The sequence below is a fragment of the Chiloscyllium plagiosum genome, chromosome 4 (assembly GCF_004010195.1).
Source record: "Chiloscyllium plagiosum isolate BGI_BamShark_2017 chromosome 4, ASM401019v2, whole genome shotgun sequence".
Taxonomy (NCBI): Eukaryota; Metazoa; Chordata; class Chondrichthyes; order Orectolobiformes; family Hemiscylliidae; genus Chiloscyllium; species Chiloscyllium plagiosum.
Window position 1 is genome coordinate 131,815,734 of NC_057713.1, and position 19,627 is coordinate 131,835,360.

At 39.7% G+C, this 19,627-nt stretch overlaps 1 protein-coding gene across 4 annotated transcripts in view; it reads right to left on the minus strand.

Annotated features, from left to right (window-relative positions):
* Positions 1-19,627, minus strand: part of LOC122549428 (centrosome and spindle pole-associated protein 1) — a 156,659-nt gene that overhangs the window by 30,487 nt on the left and 106,545 nt on the right. For all 4 annotated transcript variants that reach the window (XM_043689244.1, XM_043689245.1, XM_043689243.1 and 1 more), the window contains 3 exons: positions 18,025-18,137; positions 7,713-7,862; positions 2,881-3,027 (listed from right to left, as the gene is read on the minus strand). In XM_043689244.1, coding sequence (XP_043545179.1) covers positions 2,881-3,027; positions 7,713-7,862; positions 18,025-18,137 — 410 coding nt within the window. The remainder of the gene's footprint in view (positions 1-2,880; positions 3,028-7,712; positions 7,863-18,024; positions 18,138-19,627) is intronic.

A 19,627-nucleotide genomic window follows, 5' to 3' on the forward strand; every position in this document is an offset into this window, starting at 1 on the left:
CCAGTACTGGTGCCAATGTCCCATGAATTCAAATCTATTTCTCCCAAAACAATCTTAAAGCCACACATTTACCTTCATAGTCTTACTGACCATGTGCCAATTAGCTTGCGGCTCAAGAAGTAATTCATGGTACTGAAATGGACCCCGACCACTGTATCTTTCCCCTCCCACTCCAAGTTCCTCTGCAACCCAGATGAGATATCCTAAACACAAGCATCAGGCAGGTAACACAACCTTCAGGACTCTCGACTCTGGTCGCAAAGAACAGTGTCTGTGCCTCTAATTATTGTTATGGACTAGACCAAACACTTCAAAACATTTCAAGAAGGTAGCCCTAACTTTGTTAGTTGTTTTAAGCAGGTGCAAAGTGGTATTCCAGGAGAGAATCAGCTCATCAAACCACTTAGTTTCAAACAAAACAGATTTTCTTTACAAGATTACTGAATGAAACACTAACAACAGAAAACAGAACACTGAATAACTTAACCTATCCAAAGACCCAACAGATCATCCCAACTTAATGATGCTGTTCCAAATACTTGCAACAATCTCCATAAACACCCCTTCGCACAAAAGGTAAAACCAAACCCAGGTTCTTACAGGATAGAAGTCGGAGAAAGAGTATCAGCTTGGACCTGCTTCTTTGGTTCCAGTACCTGCTTTTCCCCAACACTACTTTTAAAAAAAAACCCAACTAGAGTAAAACTGAGCTGAGATAACTGGTCACTTCCCTTTCATTGTACAAGTGTTTTTTTTTAAACTTGAAAGCCTTCTGTGTGAAGCAGTATGTGTCAGCTATTATCAAACTGGCCTTAAAACCCTTCACCTCCAGACTTTTTGGAGTCTGTTTCGTTTATGACTTCTCTGAAAAAAAAAGCCAAGGACAGCATAATCTTGTTAAAGGATCATCTTCATCAAACTATACTAACCCAATTACTAACTATATTAATATTTCTCTTCTCTCCCCCCATTTGAATGGTTCCCTGCACCACAATGCTGTGGTCAATTCGTTCATCCTCCCTCCAGTCCCCATTCGCTTCCACAGAGGGAGCAATACTCTTGAACAAGGATAAGGGCTGAGGCTCATGCAACTCTACCTCCTGGATCCCTCCACCTGCTTCACTCACAGCCACCTCCTGCTGTTCCTGACCACTGGCCAAATTAGAGTTAGTTAGTGGGTGTGATTGTCTCATGAAACACAGCATCCAGGTAACTCTCCCTCTTCTTGATTGTCGCAATCTTTGAAGCTCAGACTCTGAGCCAAAGTTCTTCCAGCAACCAACATTTACTACAGACATGGTCACTGGGAACCACAATGGGGTCCATAATGAGCTCCCACCTCATGTAGCAACAGCACATCACCTGACTCTCCATCCTTATTTTATTTAATTAGATTGAATTTTTTAAAAATTTTGAACCGTTTTTGTATCTCTGCTTATGCAAGTTGCAACCAAATTAACAAAATTCAATTTAGTACAGATTCAAATTTAGCAGACCCCTTATTAGCCAATCAAATCACAGCCCTTCTATGATATCACCTTTCAGTTTTCGACTCAGATTCAGAAACAGAATCACCCACCCTCCCAAGTTGCTCTCCGCTCGGCTGCTCTCCCAAAGTGAAGGCCCCAAGTCCACATGATAAGTTTTTATATCACTTACCTTTCCAAGTTGCTCTCCGCTCGGCTGCTCTACTGAAGTGCCTTTGCAGTAACTTCCCAACAAGCACACTCAGTTTAGATGGAACATTTTACCAGGCAGCTCAGGGCAAACATTGTTGCAGCAAGAAGTTCCAGCCAAATGCCTGCATTAGGCATGGATAAAGGACACCTCTTATTTGACCTTATGTAAATTTGCACTTCCCTGAATAATATTTGCAATTTTAGGAGTCCATGTTAAGCCTGAGAAGCAGCCCAAATTTCAAAAATATGAGCTAAAATAATGTGATGATCTTTACTGTGACAGTGTATTAAGAGCTCATTCGGAGCTTCATACTTGTTTGCCAGTGAAAAGGAGATCTAATATTCTGGTAATATAATTGGTGGGGAAACCATCTGGGTAGAATTAAGAAATAGGAAATGGCATAAACATTGATGTATATTACAAACTACAAAACAGTGGAGATGAATTTGTAATGGAATTTAGTTAGTTGGACAACGTGTTCACATATTCCTTTGACACCTAGTTGTGGTGAATTATTTGCATGCTAACCAGGTGAATTATCATAGATCTTGCACAAACTTCAATGAGCATGCATGAGAACGTGGATATAAACACGAGGACGTATACTCTGCATTTATGACCTCTAGGTCCATTGCTTCTATGATTTGGACCATTTCCTTCTACAAAGATTTGCCATATTTCGTCAACACTTGGAAGAAAATCACTGACATGGTAGGGAATTGTGCAAAAACCTACGTGAAGTTCAAGAATTGAACTTGCTATATCTGAAAAAGGACTGCAAATATATTTTCTTCATTATTTTGTTTTAGACAACGTGTATGGCTCGATGTTAGAAATCTCAGGAAATACAATTAAAATTATCTTCAAGATTGTTATGACTTGCCCAAACATATTCCCCTACTAGTTGAGAAACAATACTGGAATTATATTTCTTAGATGCAGTATGGAAAGATATTTTGGATCAATGCAATATGGCCTCGATAGAAGGCTCTTGAAAATGGGCCTGTTCTATATAAAATCACTCTCCCAGTTTTTCAATGCTAAAGCTACCATGATATTGACATGAAGGTTGGAAATTATGAATAAATGTTTGTAAACAAACATATACTACCAATTTTCTCCCATTAAAAGGCAGAGGTCACTTTCAACATGCCCTTGGAAGACATTTTTAAAAATCTAAGGCAGGGTGATTTAGTGTACCTTCTCATCTATCCTTGAAGATTGTTCACTCTTGAGTAGATGTTGAAACATCATCTCCTGTTTATCTTCTTCCTCCTTTCGTTTTTTTTCTGCTATTTTACGACGTTCTTCAGCCAACCGTGCAATTTCTTCATTTTTAATTCTTTGCTGGAGATGCATGGAAAATATTAAATTTAAACTTACATTTAAAAGTTGCTTGTATACTGTTGCATAGGTTTCTTACACCAATTATTTTTCAGCTCTCAAATTTTACATTTTTCTCATAAGCAGGTCCCACTGACTTTGAGAATAACTTCATTAAACTTCATAAGTAGCTTTTGTTTCAGCAACATGTCCAAGATGACAAAACTGATTCATTAGTTAATAACTTTTGGCTACTACGATTATGCCATTCTTCAATGATTTTATGAAGTAAGAGTGCACTTCATGCTTACCTAGTCTATTTCAACCACCTTAACTGCTAGTCATTCCAAAGCAACTAATAACAGCAAGGCTTTCTGTACTTGCTATTATTACTGCGTAAAACTAACATTTTCTGATGGTAGTATATGCACAGCAAAATGCAGAAATCAGAAGATGCTGACGAGTGTGATATCTTGGTCCTTCACAGACACAACACTTGTACACTTTTCTAATGGAATCTACATGGGAATTACTGACATAGTCATAGAGTCATAGAGATGTACAGCACGGAAAAGACCCTTCGGTCCAATTCATCCATGTCGACCAGATATCGCAACCCAATCTTGTCCCACCTGCCAGAACCTGGCCCATATCCCTCCAAACCCTTCCTATTCATATACCCATCCAGATGCCTTTTAAGACTTGTTGGGCCGAAAGGCCTGTTTCCACACTAAGTAATCTAATCTAATCTAATCTAAAAAAATGTTGCAATTGTACTAGCCTTCACCACTTCCTCTGGCAGCTCATTCCATACACGCACCACCCTCTGCGTGAAAAAGTTGCCCCTTAGGTTTCTTTTATATCTTTCCCCTCTCACCCTAAACCTATGGGCTCTAGTTCTGGACTCTCCCACCCCAGGGATATAACTACACCCAGAATAATAGTCTCTTATAATTACTCCCAAAGACCTGAGAAACTTGGATAAACTGCAGAATTGGGCCGAGAGATGGCAAATGGAGTTCAATGCAGCTAAATGTGAGGTGGTGCACTTTGGGAAGAATAACAGGAAGGCAGAGTACTGGGTCAATGGAAAGATTCTTGGTAGTGTGGATGTGCAGAGGGATCTTGGAGTCTTCATACATAGATCCCTGAAAGTTGCCACCCAGGTTGATAGTGCTGTTAAAAAGGCATACGGTGTGTTAGGTTTCATTGGTAGAGGGATTGAGTTCCAGACCTACAATATCATGCTGCAACTATACAAAACGCTAGTGCAGCCCCACACTTGGAATGGTGCGTACATTTATGGTCACCATATTTTGGGAAGGATGTGGAAGCATTGAGAAAAGTGCAGAGGAGATTTACCAGGATATCACCTGGTCTGGAGGGAAGGTCTTATGATGAAGAGCAGACACACTTGGGTCTGTTCTCACTGGAGAGAAGAAGGCTAAGAGGGGATTTGATAGAGACATACTAGGTTAGATAGGGTAGACAGTGAAAGTCTTTTTCCTAGGCTGATGGTGTTAGCTTGTACGAGGTGGCATAACTACAGATTGAGGGGTGATAGATTTAAGACAGATGTTAGAGGCAGGTTGTTTACTCAGGAGTGGTAAGGGCATGGAATGCCCTACCTGCCAATGTAGTTAACTCAGCCACATTAGGGAGATTCAAACAATCCTTGGACAAGCACATGGATGATGAAGTGATAGTGTAGGTAGACGAGCTGAGAATAGTTCACAGGTCGGCGCAACATCGAGGGCCGAAGGGCCTGTTCTGCACTATATTGTTCTATGTTCTATCTTAAGAACGGCCTCAGATGCTGCCCAGCTCAGTCAGTAATAACTGAATTTTTAAAAATGCATAATATTTCATAAGTATTGAGCAACTCTCCAACCCTGAAAAACAAATCTAACAAATATAAGGTCTCTTTCCTCAGAAGTCAATTCACGTGCAGATTTTTAAACATGTATTGATATTGTGTTTTGCTTTTAAATGTTTAACCTAACCATATTCATATGACTCAGTGTATATTTCACTTCCTACACAAAGTATACAAACGTAATTTACATTTCCAGCTTTTTATCTCTGATTTTGCTGCCTGTGCCTGTCTGTTGGTCAGGAGTCAAATTAGATCGTTAGGGGTGCCTTTGGGCCATTAGGGGTGGGAAATTAATAGCCAGCAATGCTGTCATCCCCCGTAAATGAATAAAAAAGGTTTGGGGAACATAACAGCCATGATCAAATGGCAGAGTAGACCTGATGAGTCAAATGGTCTAATTTGCTTCTTGTATCATATAGTCTGTGACCTGACAAAAAGATGTTCAAATCTATGACGAGATGCTGGATTTTCATGAAAAATAATTTTTGGGAGGTGTAGAAGCATACCCCTGACAGGGGACAAAGAGGAGGCAGACAGATTCAGGCAAGTGGAAGAATTTTAATCAAGCAAACACCGGTTGATGCAGTGAGAGGGCCAAAGGATCTTCCCATAATCTGGCCTCAATGTATGAAAGTAAGTTTTCCCCATAATCTTTGGATCAGATTGAGAGATCAATGACATCCTCTGATTTTTATTGTAAAATACAGCATTTTTATATATTTTGTGTTACAATAGTCAAATACAATGTAGTCACTATGTCCTCCCTTCTTATTCCATATACCCAATCATGTGAAATACCTAATCAATGATGGACATCCTCGAGAAAGTGAGGACTGCAGATGCTGGAGATCAGAGTCAAAACGTGTGGTGCTGGAAATTCCTGAAAAAGAGCTTATGCTCGAAATGAGACTCTTCTGCTCCTCAGATGCTGCCTGACCGGCTGCATTTTTCCAGCACCACACTCACTTCAATTCCCATGGACAGCCCCAGGTTCCCATGGTCTCACAAAAATTATAATCTCCAGGCTTTGGGATCTTGCTAGGCATCCTATCAATTCGCATTCTAAAGATATTGGTTATACTCCTTTAGATCTGTCCCAGGCATCCTTATCTCTAAAGACTGCTTGAATTCTATTATTCATTGTATTCAATGTTTTATCTCGATCAAATTCAGGTATTCCTCTTATATTTTCCAATTATCCAATTATACATAAAAAACAGTTGGTTTTAAATAACTACTATAAGATTAATAATTTCTGTTGTAAAGTTAGTTATAAAGTGTGAAGTTATTTAGCTACTTTTGCTGTTAACACTTTGTAATTAATGGGCTGTGAACAATCTATTTTGTTCAAGGCATAAGAGAAGGCATTTCTTATGACTAATTAACTTTCATATCTATATTTAAGTGTTTTTTTTCTAACACTTGTATTATACTTTGGTTATATGTGTATCTAACCTTTATGTTAAAAACTACTTTTATGATTATCTGAAGAAGCTTTAACTAGAAACTATTTCTTAATATTGCAAGTAACTTCAAAGAAACAACTATTTACTATAAAACAAAGCAGTTGTCTTCACAGCTTAAGAAGTCAATCTGACTGGTTTAGAATCAGATCACTTGTGTGTGTTTAGGCTTCCTCTTATCAAACCGTCTTAGATGGTTGCTCGCAAGGCCCCTCCATTGGCCTTGGAGAAACTCTGTTCAAAAGGAACCATTTTGTTCCACTTAAAGTCTAGTACAGGCTGTGTGTTCTATTTATCACTTGTCAGCCACTTTGGTGGGACAGGCTGCCTCATTCTATTTAACCATTGTTGGCCATTTTGTGTCTTTCAAACATGGGCCGCTCTTACAGGGAACTTAAGTAACAGTATCCCAGAAGTAACCTCCCAACCCCGTTTCAAACGGTTTCCATTTTCATCAGTTGTTTGCGTGGGGGGGGGGGGGGTGGTGTATTAAAAAGGATTATCAAATTTGTATTTTTGTTTTCAGCAAGTGCAAATATAGTTGCTTTATAATTCATGACTACAGCATTTCTAATATGTTGTCAGAGATTTTCTATTTGCCTTCATCAGGTCTAATCACATGAAATACCAAAGTAAAGGGGATTTGCTGCAGTTTTGAGCCTCAAAATAACACCCACCATGTTAAATAACATCCACATGCTAACTGATACCATGATTTTGCCTACTCTGTAGACATCCAACATATGTTCCAGCACCTTTGATAGCAATCTGCTAGATTCACAAGAACCAGTAAAATTAGGTTTTATAATTAAGTTGTCAGGTTAAGGACTGGAGTAGACCACTGAGCAAGTTCCATCACCCTACTTGGTTATCGCTGGTACGCATTTTCACTTCTCCAGCCCATCTTGGTTCTATAATCATTAATGATTCAAAAATCATTTTACTTTTTGTTATAAACGTTACAAATAACTTTGCCTCTTCAGCTATTTAAGAGGAGAGACTATTACCTGACATAATTCATCAGAAATTAGCTCTACTTGTAAGGTTATGCATCCATACTTGGGACATCAGCAGCAGAAATCACTTCTCTCTATCAACTTCTTTAATTGCCCTAAACTCCCTAATTAGATGAGTCCTGAATCTTTTATAGTAATAAAAGACAAGTTCTACTCCACATAGCATCTCCTCATAATTAACTCCTTTAGCCCAAATATCATTCTGGTGAATGAGCATTATACCAAATCCAAATGCAAGTATAGCCTTCCTTACGTGTATGCCTGAAAGTGAGCTAAAACTGACATAGTTGCTTGAGTAGAAGCTTATGAAACAAAGAAATGTCCAATCATATCTCCAATTTGAAAGCAGAATACCTCTTCTTCTTTACGCCGTTTCTTTTCTTGTTCTTCTTCAAGCTCTTTAGCAATTCGTGCCCTCTGTTCAGCTAGGCGTTTCTCTTCTTGTTGCTCTTCAAGTTTAGATCTTTCACGTTCTTCCTCGGCCTTGCGTCGCTTCTCTTCAATCTGGAATACATTTAAAAACTAAATGAAAGCTCCAAAATTGTATGTTTGTAGTTTACAGAAATCTCTATTTTCTGGAGGTGGTGGTGGGGGGAGGGGTGTTGGAAATCACACTTAAGGATGTTGTCACTTAGATTTTCGAATTGCTAATTCATTGATCATTTCAATTTTGCTGCATCAAATCCTCATAGTTATCAAACCTTCAATTCTTTGATTCATTTATCATAGGTTCTAAAACATTCAGTTTTATTTCTGAAAACTGAACCAAAAAGAATCTCAAGTATCCTCCATAATGTTAAGAACTTCCACAGCAAATAGCAAAATCTGTAATAATAATTTCCCTTGCACAAAATGAATATACTCTGCCTTTAACATTCCTCTCCAGACCTGTGGTGCAAGGAGGAGCGTTAATGCTCAAGTCAGTTTTGTGGCAGGCTCAGTGACCATTTCCATTAATAGGTGGAGTTGTAAGCTTTAAATAAGCTGCCTGAACTCCCATTGTACAGATCATCTTCAAAAACTTAATTAGCAATCAGACTGATTGAGGTAGCAACCAAGCAATCGATTCACAATATAATCAAGTTTTAACATCACTTCTAACTTTTCCATTAAAAAGCAGCAGCATCTTTGTACCATTAATGTTTCACATGAACATTTATCAGTCTAATTCTGTTTGCTAAAAAAAAACAAAAGAAATACAGATGCTAGAAATTAGAAACAATCAGAATCAGAACTTGCTTGGAAAATTCAGCAGGTCCAGCAGCATCTGTGGAGAGATTCAGGAGTGTCACTAGACCCGAAACATTAACTCTGCTTTCTCTCCACAGATGCTGCCAGACATGCTGAGTCTTTCCAGCTATTTCTGCTTTTGCTTCAACTTGTAATTTACTTCTTGTTAAACAAAGAGTATGGGAAATCCATATTTAAAGAGAAATTAGAATTTATTGAACATTTTCTTGTCTAACTCCTTGGCTGACAAAAAGTCACCTAAGAAAGTTGGAGCACACTTGTATTTTGCAGAGATCAATTTCTGAATCAGAGTAGAATTCATGGTATAGTATTAGTAATATATCTATTCAGAACAATCAGCAGGTTGTTTTAAGATCAGTCTTAGGTAGTCTCTCAGGATCAAGGCTTACTTCCGTCCACATGCAATGTTTGGATCCTAAGGTGACTAATATTCCAACACTGGAGCAGAGGTTGGTGGCGTTGATGAATGAGTGGGTGGGGTGCTCAGGTTTTCACAAACTACTTCCATTGTTTACACTTGGCCTCTACCCAGAATGGCTCAAAATGATTGGCATTTTCTTAGATTTTGCCTGTTTGAGTGGTCTTGGGCAAGAGATTTTTACCAGTCAATGAAAATGCTACATTTTCTCAGGGAGGTTTTGAAGACATCTTGAAGCGCTTCATCTATTCCCCTGATAACCACTCGATGGAAGTCAGAGTAGGTAGTCTGTTTGGGGAGTCTTGGGTTGGGTAGGTGAATGATGTAACCCATACAATGCTGCTAATTGACAGGTACTAATGCCTCGATGCTGGAGTTGATGTCGTGAGAGAGGACACTGATATTGGAGCATGTATCCTGCAGTGAATTTGCAGAATGTAGTAGAGACAGAGGTAGAGGTATCGGTGGTGACATTTCTGTTAGAATGTACATTGTCCATACATCCAAAACAGAGGAGACCAAGTGACATTGCTGCCCTGCAGACCAAAAGATTGGTGCCGTCAAACACTTTTCCTCAAATGACTGAAGGCTGCACTAGCATACTGGAAGGGATGCTGAGTTTCATTGCTGGTGTCTTCCCTCACTAACAGGAGGCTCCGAGATGTGATAACAGATCCACATTGTACAGTGGCTCACCGTGGATCTTGATAGATAGGGAGCAAAAGTGCACAAAGGGAGCAGGCTGGTAGAGGACCTTTGTCTTCCAGATATTTGCCATTCTCTCACAATACTTTCTGAATGCACCTAGAATGGTTTGGAGTTAAGCCTCTGAGGATGCACAGTATAAGCATCATCTCTAGAGTGCAGCTTGTTAACAAGCCATCTTGTTTCTGGTCCGGAGGAATCAAAGGTTTCTCACTCGTAATGTTTATTGGCTCCTTGGCGATGGAGATAGTGGCTCAGCAAGGAAGAGAGTGAAGGGTTTCTCAGCTTTACTTGAACCCAGCTCACACAATCAGGAGGTTTGTGCGTCTGGGGTGTATCCATTGGCAAGAATCACAGCTCGTACGGTGGAGAACAGTGTTGACTTTCTGCAGAAGCCAAATTTAAGGAGAATGCTCTATCATCCCTTCAGGTTGTGTAGGTCAAAGATAAAGGCGAAAGTGGATACTGCAGATGTTGGAGATTAGAGTCAAGATTAGGGTAGTGCTGGAAAAGCACAGCAGGTCAGGCAGCATCGGAGGAGCAGGAAAAATTGACATTTCAAGCCAAAGCCCTTCATCAGGAAACATCAATTTTCCTGCTCCTCGGATGCCGCCGGACCTGCTGTCCTTTTCCAGCACTACTCTAATCTTGACTCTAGGTCAAAGATATACCTGAGGCAAAAGTGAGGACTGCAGATGCTGGAAATCAGAGTCTAGATTAGAGTGGTGCTGGAAAAGCACAGCCGGTCAGGCAGCATTCAAGGAGCAGGAAAATCAACGTTTTGGGCTTTTGCCAGAAACGTCGATTTTTTTTGCTCCTCGGATGCTGCCTGACCGGCTGCGCTTTTCCAGCACCACTCTGATCTCGACAAAGATATACCGGAGGCAATGGAAGGATATATCGAGATTGTTACTGCTTTCTCACTTATCTTGGACTTGTCCTGCTGTAAAGACCACAGTATTTATTCACGCTACTCTCTGACTCGGGAAGCTCTTCAGCCACTGCAAGAAGGTGATTGAAGAGGATTCTTGCACTGATCTTCCCCATTACTGTAAATCAGGTTAATCTTCATTTTTAAAGATGGTCATAATTACACCATTTCAGATCTCCTGGCAGATGAGGTCATGTATATCAACCAAATGTGCCTCCCTCCTATTGGATGGATTTTGCAACCTCATGTTGGCCTAGGTTGCACTGAAATGGCTGCAAGTAATGTTTTGACATGAGATCAAGGGTACTCATGTCAAGGACTAAGTCTCAGTTGAGGAAACCATCAAAATGCCCCTGTCAATGAAGCTGACTGTCTCTGCATTCTTGGAACATAGGAACTAGGAGTGGGAGCAAGCAATTTAGCCCTTCGAGATCATTCCACTATTTAACATGATCATGGCTGATCTTATCCTTGTCTCAACTCCACTTTCCTACATGCTCCCCACAGTCCTTTATCCTGCATTTCATCAGAAACCTATCTATTTCTCTCTTGAATATGTTGATTGATTCTGTGTCCACTGCACTCTGGGGCAGTGAGTTCCACAGATTCACAATCCTCAGAGAAGTAGTTTCTCCTCATCACAGTTATGAACCTAGCTCTTCTCACCCTATGTCTATGACGTCTTGTTCAAGACTATCTCACAACTTAATAAGTACTGCTTCATTCTAAGGTCTCAGTTGGAATATATGCTTGGCTAGTAGGTGGTCTTGACTGCTCTGAAGAAACCACATGTCATGGCTGGCATCCACTGATGTTTGTTTTGCCACATTTTCCTTGCTAATCTGTCTGCCATTTTAGCCCACTCTCCTCCTCTTCCTTTCTGTCTCTGCTGTTACTCCTGCTCTATTCCCTAAACCCCATTGTCTCACCCTCCTTTGCATTCCTGCTGTTTCTCCTTCTCAGATTAGGACTAAGACTGCAGAGGCAATGGACAATGTTACTTTCTAATCAAGATATTAAAAATATCAGGAAGTGGTAAATTATTTACAGTGGTAGTGAATGCCTTACACTTTCATTCTAAGTACATTGCCATCTAAATGTCAAATGAAATGCAACAGATTGATAACCAATACAAGAAGTTTGACAGTCAGTTAGCTGAATTGGCTTGCAATGCAGAGTGACGCCAACAGAGTAGGTTCAATTCCCACACTGGCTGAGACTTGTTATGGACCAAGCCAGAACCCCCTCAAAACATAAGGAAGTAGCTCAGATCCTAACTTTGCTAGCTGTTTGAAGCAGGTGTATCGTGAATATTCCAGGAGTGACACAGCTGGTCCAACCACTTAGTTTTAAACAAAACAGAATTTATTTGCAAGATTATCAAGTGAAACACAAACAATAACTTAACCTATCCGAAAAACCCAACAGATTATTCCAATTTAATGATGCTGTTCCAAACACTTGTGACAATCCCCTTAAACACCCCTTTGCAAAAATAAGGAAAAATTCAACACAGGGTCTTAGAAGACAGAAGTCAGAGAGAGGGAGGATCAGCATGGACTTGCTTCTAATGGTCCAGTAGCTTCACAATGGACTGCTTTCTAAAACCAAACCAAACCTAAACCAGAGAAAAGCTCAGCTGGGAGAACTGGCCACTTAAAAGCTTCAAATAGATCAACCCCAGACATTTCAGAACTTGTGTCTTTAAGATCTTTTGAAAACAAAACCGAAGGATAACATAACCTTGTTAAAGCAGCAGCATCATCACACCTCCCACCCTTAAAAAAAACCCATCAATATCCAAAGAAGGCTTCATTTTAAAACCATAATCTTAAATTGTTAGTAAACGTCAACAGCCATATACATTACCTTGACAATAATCATGCAAACATGCACTGCTACTCTGTTTCAGTCTGTTTTACTCCTGCCACTGAACGTCTCCATTGCTCATTTAAGTCTCGACAATGCATCAGCAATCATGTTTTCGTGCACAATTTTCAAAGTGAATGGCTGTAACGCCAACACCAAGCTCAAAGTCTCCTTCTCAACTGTCAAATATTTCTGCTGATGAATGTTCAATTTCCTGGAGAAATACCTGATCTATCTTTCTATTTTCTCATCATCTTATAAGAGTACAGCACCAACACACACATCACTCACATCGATAGCCACCTTGAATGGCTTTGTGTAATTCGTGTGGCTAATACTTGGGCAGTGGTTAATACAGCTTTCAAGCTGTCAAATACCTTCCAACAGTCCACTGTCCACTAATGTTTCTTGCCTTTCTTTAGTAATTCAGTGCCACACTGCTAAAATTTGGTAGAAAGTTTTGATAAAATCCACTCAATCCCAGGAATCATAGTACTGCTCTGTCTGTCGATGGTATGGGAAACTCACTAATTACTTTTGATTTTGCATTCCATAAGGTCATTTGTCCATGTCCAATAACATGGCCCAGGAAGCTTTGGCAAATTCACTTTTAGCCAGGTTTATCACCAAGCCTGCCTCCCAAAGTCGATCAAACAATTCTGATAAATGTTGCATATGTACCTTCCTGTGTGACTAAAAATCACCAGGTCATCTATATAAATTACACAATGGAGCAATCCAGAAATGACCTTATTGTTTAGTGTCTGAAATGTGGCTGACGCATATTTCATATCAAATAGTATGACTTTAAACTGATACAGTCCAGTCGGCACTACCAAAGTCAAAATTGTCGTCATGCTCTGACAGAGGTATCCTCTGAGCAAGTCCAAAGGATAACTATAAGTTATCCCACCTTTTCAACACACTATTCCAAATGCAGAATTGGATATGCATCACTCTTGGTAACTGCATTGGATATGTGTGGACTATCACAAATCATTTTCTACCATCTGATTTTGGCACCATTACAATGGGTGAGCTCCAGTCACTGTAACTCACTTCGATTATGTCATTTGGAGCATGTATTCAATCTCCTTTTGAACCTGTGCCAACTTTAGAGGGTTAAACCAAAAAGGATGTTGCTTAATTGGTACAGCATCTCCTATATCTACATCATGCATAATTAGGTTAGTACTTCCCAGCTTATTTCCACATATCTCCCCATGCAATAGTAATAACTCTTTCAGGAGAAAGTGAGGTCTGCAGATGCTGGAGATCAGAGCTGAAAATGTGTTGCTGGAAAAGCGCAGCAGGTCAGGCAGCATCCAGGGAACAGGAGAATCAACGTTTCGGGCATAAGCCCTTCTTCAGGAGTCCTGAAGAAGGGCTTATGCCCGAAACGTCGATTCTCCTGTTCCCTGGATGCTGCCTGACCTGCTGTGCTTTTCCAGCAACACATTTTCAGCTAATAACTCTTTCAGGTCATTTTGATTTTTCCTCTGGAAGGTAACTCAATTTTTGACAACTTCCTCATTGTCCAATTTAATTCGAGGAATATCCAATTCAGAATCCTCTGAGCTTGGTTCTTCACTATGTGTGGTAACAAATAACAGTCTCCTTCTTCTTTCCTCCCCCTGTCAAAATACTTTTTGAGCATAGTCACATGAGACACACGCATTTCTTTCTGTCCTTATGAAATAGTTCACCTCACTCAATTTCCTTTTGACTTGATAAGGTCCACTAAAGCTTTTAAAGCTTCACATATGAAGTAACACTAACATCTTATCCCCACTAACAAAATTGAGAGTTTTTGATATCTTGTCTGCTTCCTATTTCATTGTATGCTGTGATATTTGCAAATGCTGTCAGGCCAATTGCCCTGCTCTATTTAATCATTCCTTAAAATTTGACACATATTCCAAATATGTGGTCTTTGAATTCTGACTTACCAATTTCTCCTTAATCAACTTTAGTGGTCCTCTCACTTCATGCCCAAAAACTAATTCAAATGGACTGAATTTGGTCAATTCATTTGGTGCTTCTCTGATCGCAAAAAGTAGAAATGGAATTATTTTATTCCAATCATCTGGATAGTCTCGACTGTAATCCCTCAACACTGTCTTTAATGTCTGATGCCACCTTTCTAGCACTCCCTGTGACTCTGGATGGTATCAATAGACTTGAATTGCTTTATTCCTCAGCGATCCACAACTTCCTTCAATAATTTCGAGGTGAAGTTTGATCCCCCGATCTTATTGTCTCTCTGTGGGTAGTCTGTATCTCGTGAAATATTTGAGTAACTCCTCTTTAATCCTTTTAGCTATGAAATTGTGTAATGGAATGGCTTCTGGAAATCTAGTGGACACAACCATTATTGTTAACAAATACTGATTCCCACTTCTTGTTTTAGGTAAGGTTCTTGTAAAAGGTTCCTAAAATACAGGAATAGGTACTAAAGGCATTGGTTTTATTACTGCCTGGCAAAATTCAATTATGTCCTTGTGCAGTTCAGGCCAGGAAAAATGTTTTTGTATTTTAGCTTGGGTTTTTCTTACCCCTAAATGACTGGTAGTTCATACGCCACTCGCGATACCTCCACTCTATAACCCACTGGCAACGTGACTTAGAGTCATAGAGATGTACAGCACAGAAACAGTCTACACCGACCAGATATCTCAACCTCAATCTAGTCACACCTGCCAGCACCCGACCCAAATCCCTCCAAACCCTTCCTATTCATAAACCCATCCAGATGCCTTTTAAATGTTGCAATTATATTAGCCTCCACCACTTCCTCTGGCAGCCCATTTCACACAAACACACCACCCTCTGCGTGAAAAAGTTGCCCCTTAGGTCTCTTTTATATCTTTCCCCTCTCACCCTAAACCTATACCCTCTAGTTCTGGATATCCCTACCCCAGGGAAAAGACCTTGTCTATTTACCCTATCCATGCCCCTCATGATTTTATAAATCTCTACAAGGTCACCCCTCATCCCACGACATTCCAGAGAAAACAGCCCTCTTCTATTCAACCTCTTCCTATAGATCTATTTTTAGTGCCCTTATCCACTATCAAAATTACGCTGTTTGATCCTTTAAAACTCAATGTAGGTTTGACCAGGTCCCTCCTTAGATTCATGAAATGTTGTCTGTCAGCTGCTGGCACATGCTCATATGCATTCAAGATGGCTTCCTTCACCTCCTCATACACCCCAGATACCTCCTCTGATTGTGATGCAAATACCTTACTAGTTCTACCTACAAGTTTTGTTTCGATCATCAAAATCCATCTGGTCACTGGCTACTGCATTTGTTTAGCCACCTTTTCAAATGAGATGAAAAAGGCTTCTACATCCTTCTCATCAAATTTAGGCAATGAAAACAGATTCTCACCATGCCTATGGGTCAAATGGGTTTGCTCATCCTCACTCTCTTCCTCTCCAAGCTTAACTTCAGCCATCATCTCCACTCTTTATGCTGACTTTCCAGAAAGTCAATTTCTGAAGTTCAAACTTCCTTTCTTTCTTCCTTTTCTCTCTCCTTTTCTGTCTCTTTGCTCTGCAAAAGCGATTCATTCTTTTTCTCTTTCCTCTGCTTTGAATCGTACGGTTTCATTTCTGTTGCCCTTTCCTTGACTTTTGCTTCTAACTCAAGCTGCTTAATTTTCAATTGAATTTTGGCTGTTTCCAAGATTCTGATGGCATTTCCAGCAAATTTAAATGCTGAGCTATTGCTGTAATTATCTCTCCTTTTCTCATGGAAAGAGATAGCTCCAATTCTAGCTTGTCTGGTAATTCTAGCAGCTTGGCCTTAATCACCTTTTGTAAAACCCCCAACGTCACTTTGTCGCTGCCAGAAAATACTTAGTGACTGGAAGAGCCATTGCTATCCCAAGTGCTGTTTATGCCAACTGAATTCAACACCTGGAACAAAAGACACTAACACCTATCACTCTCTGTCTTCAAGTCCAGCAACCCTAATCCCAATTTGGAACTACTGAACAAATCCTGCAAAGAGTCCCAATCTGTTATGGATCAGGCCAAATCCCTTCAAAACATTTCAAGAAAGTAGCCCAGATCCTAACTTTGGTCGTTGTTTTAAGGAGGTGTAACACAGATATTCCAGGAGTGATATAGCTGGCCTAACCACTTAGTTTTAAATAAAATGGAATTTATTGGCAAGATTACCAAATGAAACACAAACAAAATACAGAATAATATAGCCGATCCAAAAACTCAAATTATCCAAATTTTATTATTGCAACAATCCCCATAAATACCCATTTACAAAAAAAAAAGGAAAAATCCAATACAGGTTCTTACAGGAGAGAAAACAGAGAGACGGAGAATCAGCATGGACCTGTTTCTTTGGGCTCAGCAGCTTCACAACTGACTGCTTCCTAAAACTAAACCAAACCCATGAAAAACTGAGCTGGGAGAACTGGCCACTCCCATTTCATTGTACAAGTGTTTGTTTTCAAAACTTAAAAAGCTTCTTCAAGTAGATCAACCCCAGACATTTCAGAACCTGTTTTTTTTTCATGACCTCCTGAAAAAAAACAGGGACAACATAGCCCTGTTAAAAGAGCATCATCATCACAGGCTACCGTAGAAGTGCTGCATTCTCAACTTCACCACTTTCCTGAGGCATGGTAAACTCATTCATCTCTCTCTTTGAGAGGGCAGCCCTATGGGTGTCTAGGACAATAGCAACTTAGTCTTTACAAGAAGTTTAGTAACATGGCAAACAAGATGACGCATAGGAGTAAAAGAGTTTTAAATAATGTATCTAGATCAGAGTTGAACACGTAGCAGTCTGGATGTACTGAAGTTTCAAACCAAATGAAAGAAGAATCTATACTACTTCACTCCTAATATGAAGTTATTGAAGTCCGGGTTTGGCACAAGATGACTATCAACAATTAACTGAGCCAAACAGAAACATCTCATCCTGATTTCAAGTTTATGATATGTTAAGTAGCAAAAGCAGCAGTGCATGTGGTAAGACTGGGCACAGGATCAGACTGACAGCAAATCAAAACAAAAACAGCCTGAGTTTTCACTCTTAACATTGTCTAAAGAGCCACAGCTTAAACATGTACATGCATATCTCATACAAGAGCAGAATTTGGGTTTGTGACTGAAGTGCATCATGATTAATTTGTACACCAAAACTCACCCTTAACATTCATATTTGAACAAAAACCAGTAACATAAATTACAGAGGGCAAATTACAACTAAGATCTATAACTCAGTAAGAAATCAATATCTTCAGGAATAGAGAAGGATAAACACTGCCAAGAAAATGTCAAAGAAAAATCATTTTGAAGCTTGTATTCTATTTACTATCAGCAGTTGCATTTCTTAACTTTAAATAGCGCGTAATTTTCAGAAGACATCCTTGACTACTTATATAGATAAAGCAGAACACTGATATTTTTGAAATGAAGCAGAAAAGAACAATTGTTTTAAAAAAATAAACTGCATCTACTTGTAAGCGTAGGTACTCTTTGTATTTCTGTTGCTCATCAACTTTTTTTTCAAATTCTCGTTCACAGACAGGATTTCCTTGGAAAAGCTGTGTCGTATTTGCAAATGTAAATCCTACAAAAAAAGAAATATTAAAATGACGAAATTTGTCTCATCTTCAAAACATCTGGAAACAGTTAAAGTGTGAGAACAAATGATTTGCATAATTTAAACTGATTCAAGATACTTTCAGCAACAGAGTCATTAGGGACATTTAAGTGACTACTGGACATGCACATGGATAGCAGTGAGTTGAAGGGGGAGTAGGTTAAGTTACTTTATTTTATATTAAGATTAAATCTCGGCACAACATCATGAGCCAAAGGGCCTGTTCTGTGCTGTACTTTTCTATGTTCTATGTTCTAACACTCCCTAGGACCTTACCATTAAGTGTATAAGTCCTGCTAAGGTTTGCTTTCCCAAAATGCAGTACCTCACATTTATCTAAATAAAACTCCATCTGCCACTTCTCAGCCCATTGACTCATCTGATCAAGATCCCGTTATAATCCGAGGTAACCTTCTTCGTTGTCCACTACACCCCCAATTTTAGTGACATCTGCAAGCTTACTAACTGTACCTCTCAAACTCACATCCAATAGGATAGTGAAGAAGGCATTTGGTATGCTTCCCTTTATTGGTCAGAGTATTGAGTTCAGGAGTTGGGAGGTCATGTTGCAGCTGTACACGACATTGGTTAGGCCACTTTTGGAATACTGCATGCAATTCTGGTCTCCTTCCCATTGGAAGGATGTTGTAAAACTTGAAAGGGCTCAGAAAAGATTTACAAGGATGTTGCCAAAGTTGAAGGATTTGACCTATAGGGAGAAGTTGAATAGGCTAGGGCTGTTTCCCTCGCGTGTCAGAGGCTGAACCCTCTAAACCCTTCCTCTTCATATACCCATCCAGGTGCTTTTTAAATGTTGCTATTGTACTAGCCTCCACCACATCCTCTGGCAGCTCATTCCATACACGTACCACCCTCTGCATGAAAAAGTTGCCCCTTAGGTCTCTTTTATATCTTTCCCCTCTCACCCTAAACCTATGCCGTCTAGTTCTGGACTCGCCCACCCCAGGGACAAGACCTTGTCTATCTACCCTATTCATGCCCCTCATGATTTTATAAACCTCTATAAAGTCTCCCCTCAGTCTCCATCACTTCAGGGAAAACAGCCCCAGCCAGTTCAGCCTCTCCCCATAGCTCAAACCCTCCAACTTTGGAAACTTGCCTGTATATTGTTTTCCTGAACCCTTTCAAGTTTCACAACATCCTTCCTATAGGAGGGAGACTAGATTAGTCCTTTTAGAATTTTATAGATTTCTCTGAAACTGCCCCCCCCCTTATTCTTCAAAACTCCAGTGAATCCAATTCTAATTGACTCAATCTCTAGTTGATGGCAAATTGTACATGAATGCATAAACTTGAAAAAGTCAAACAAAGTTTATTTTGCTTGCTCAATGCTGTGGAAAAGTGTGGTTTTTGACTGCTATTGCGTGTCTGGAATTTCAAACCTTGTTAACTTCAAAGAAGTATGCTACTGGTCCATATTCAGATCAAAATACAGA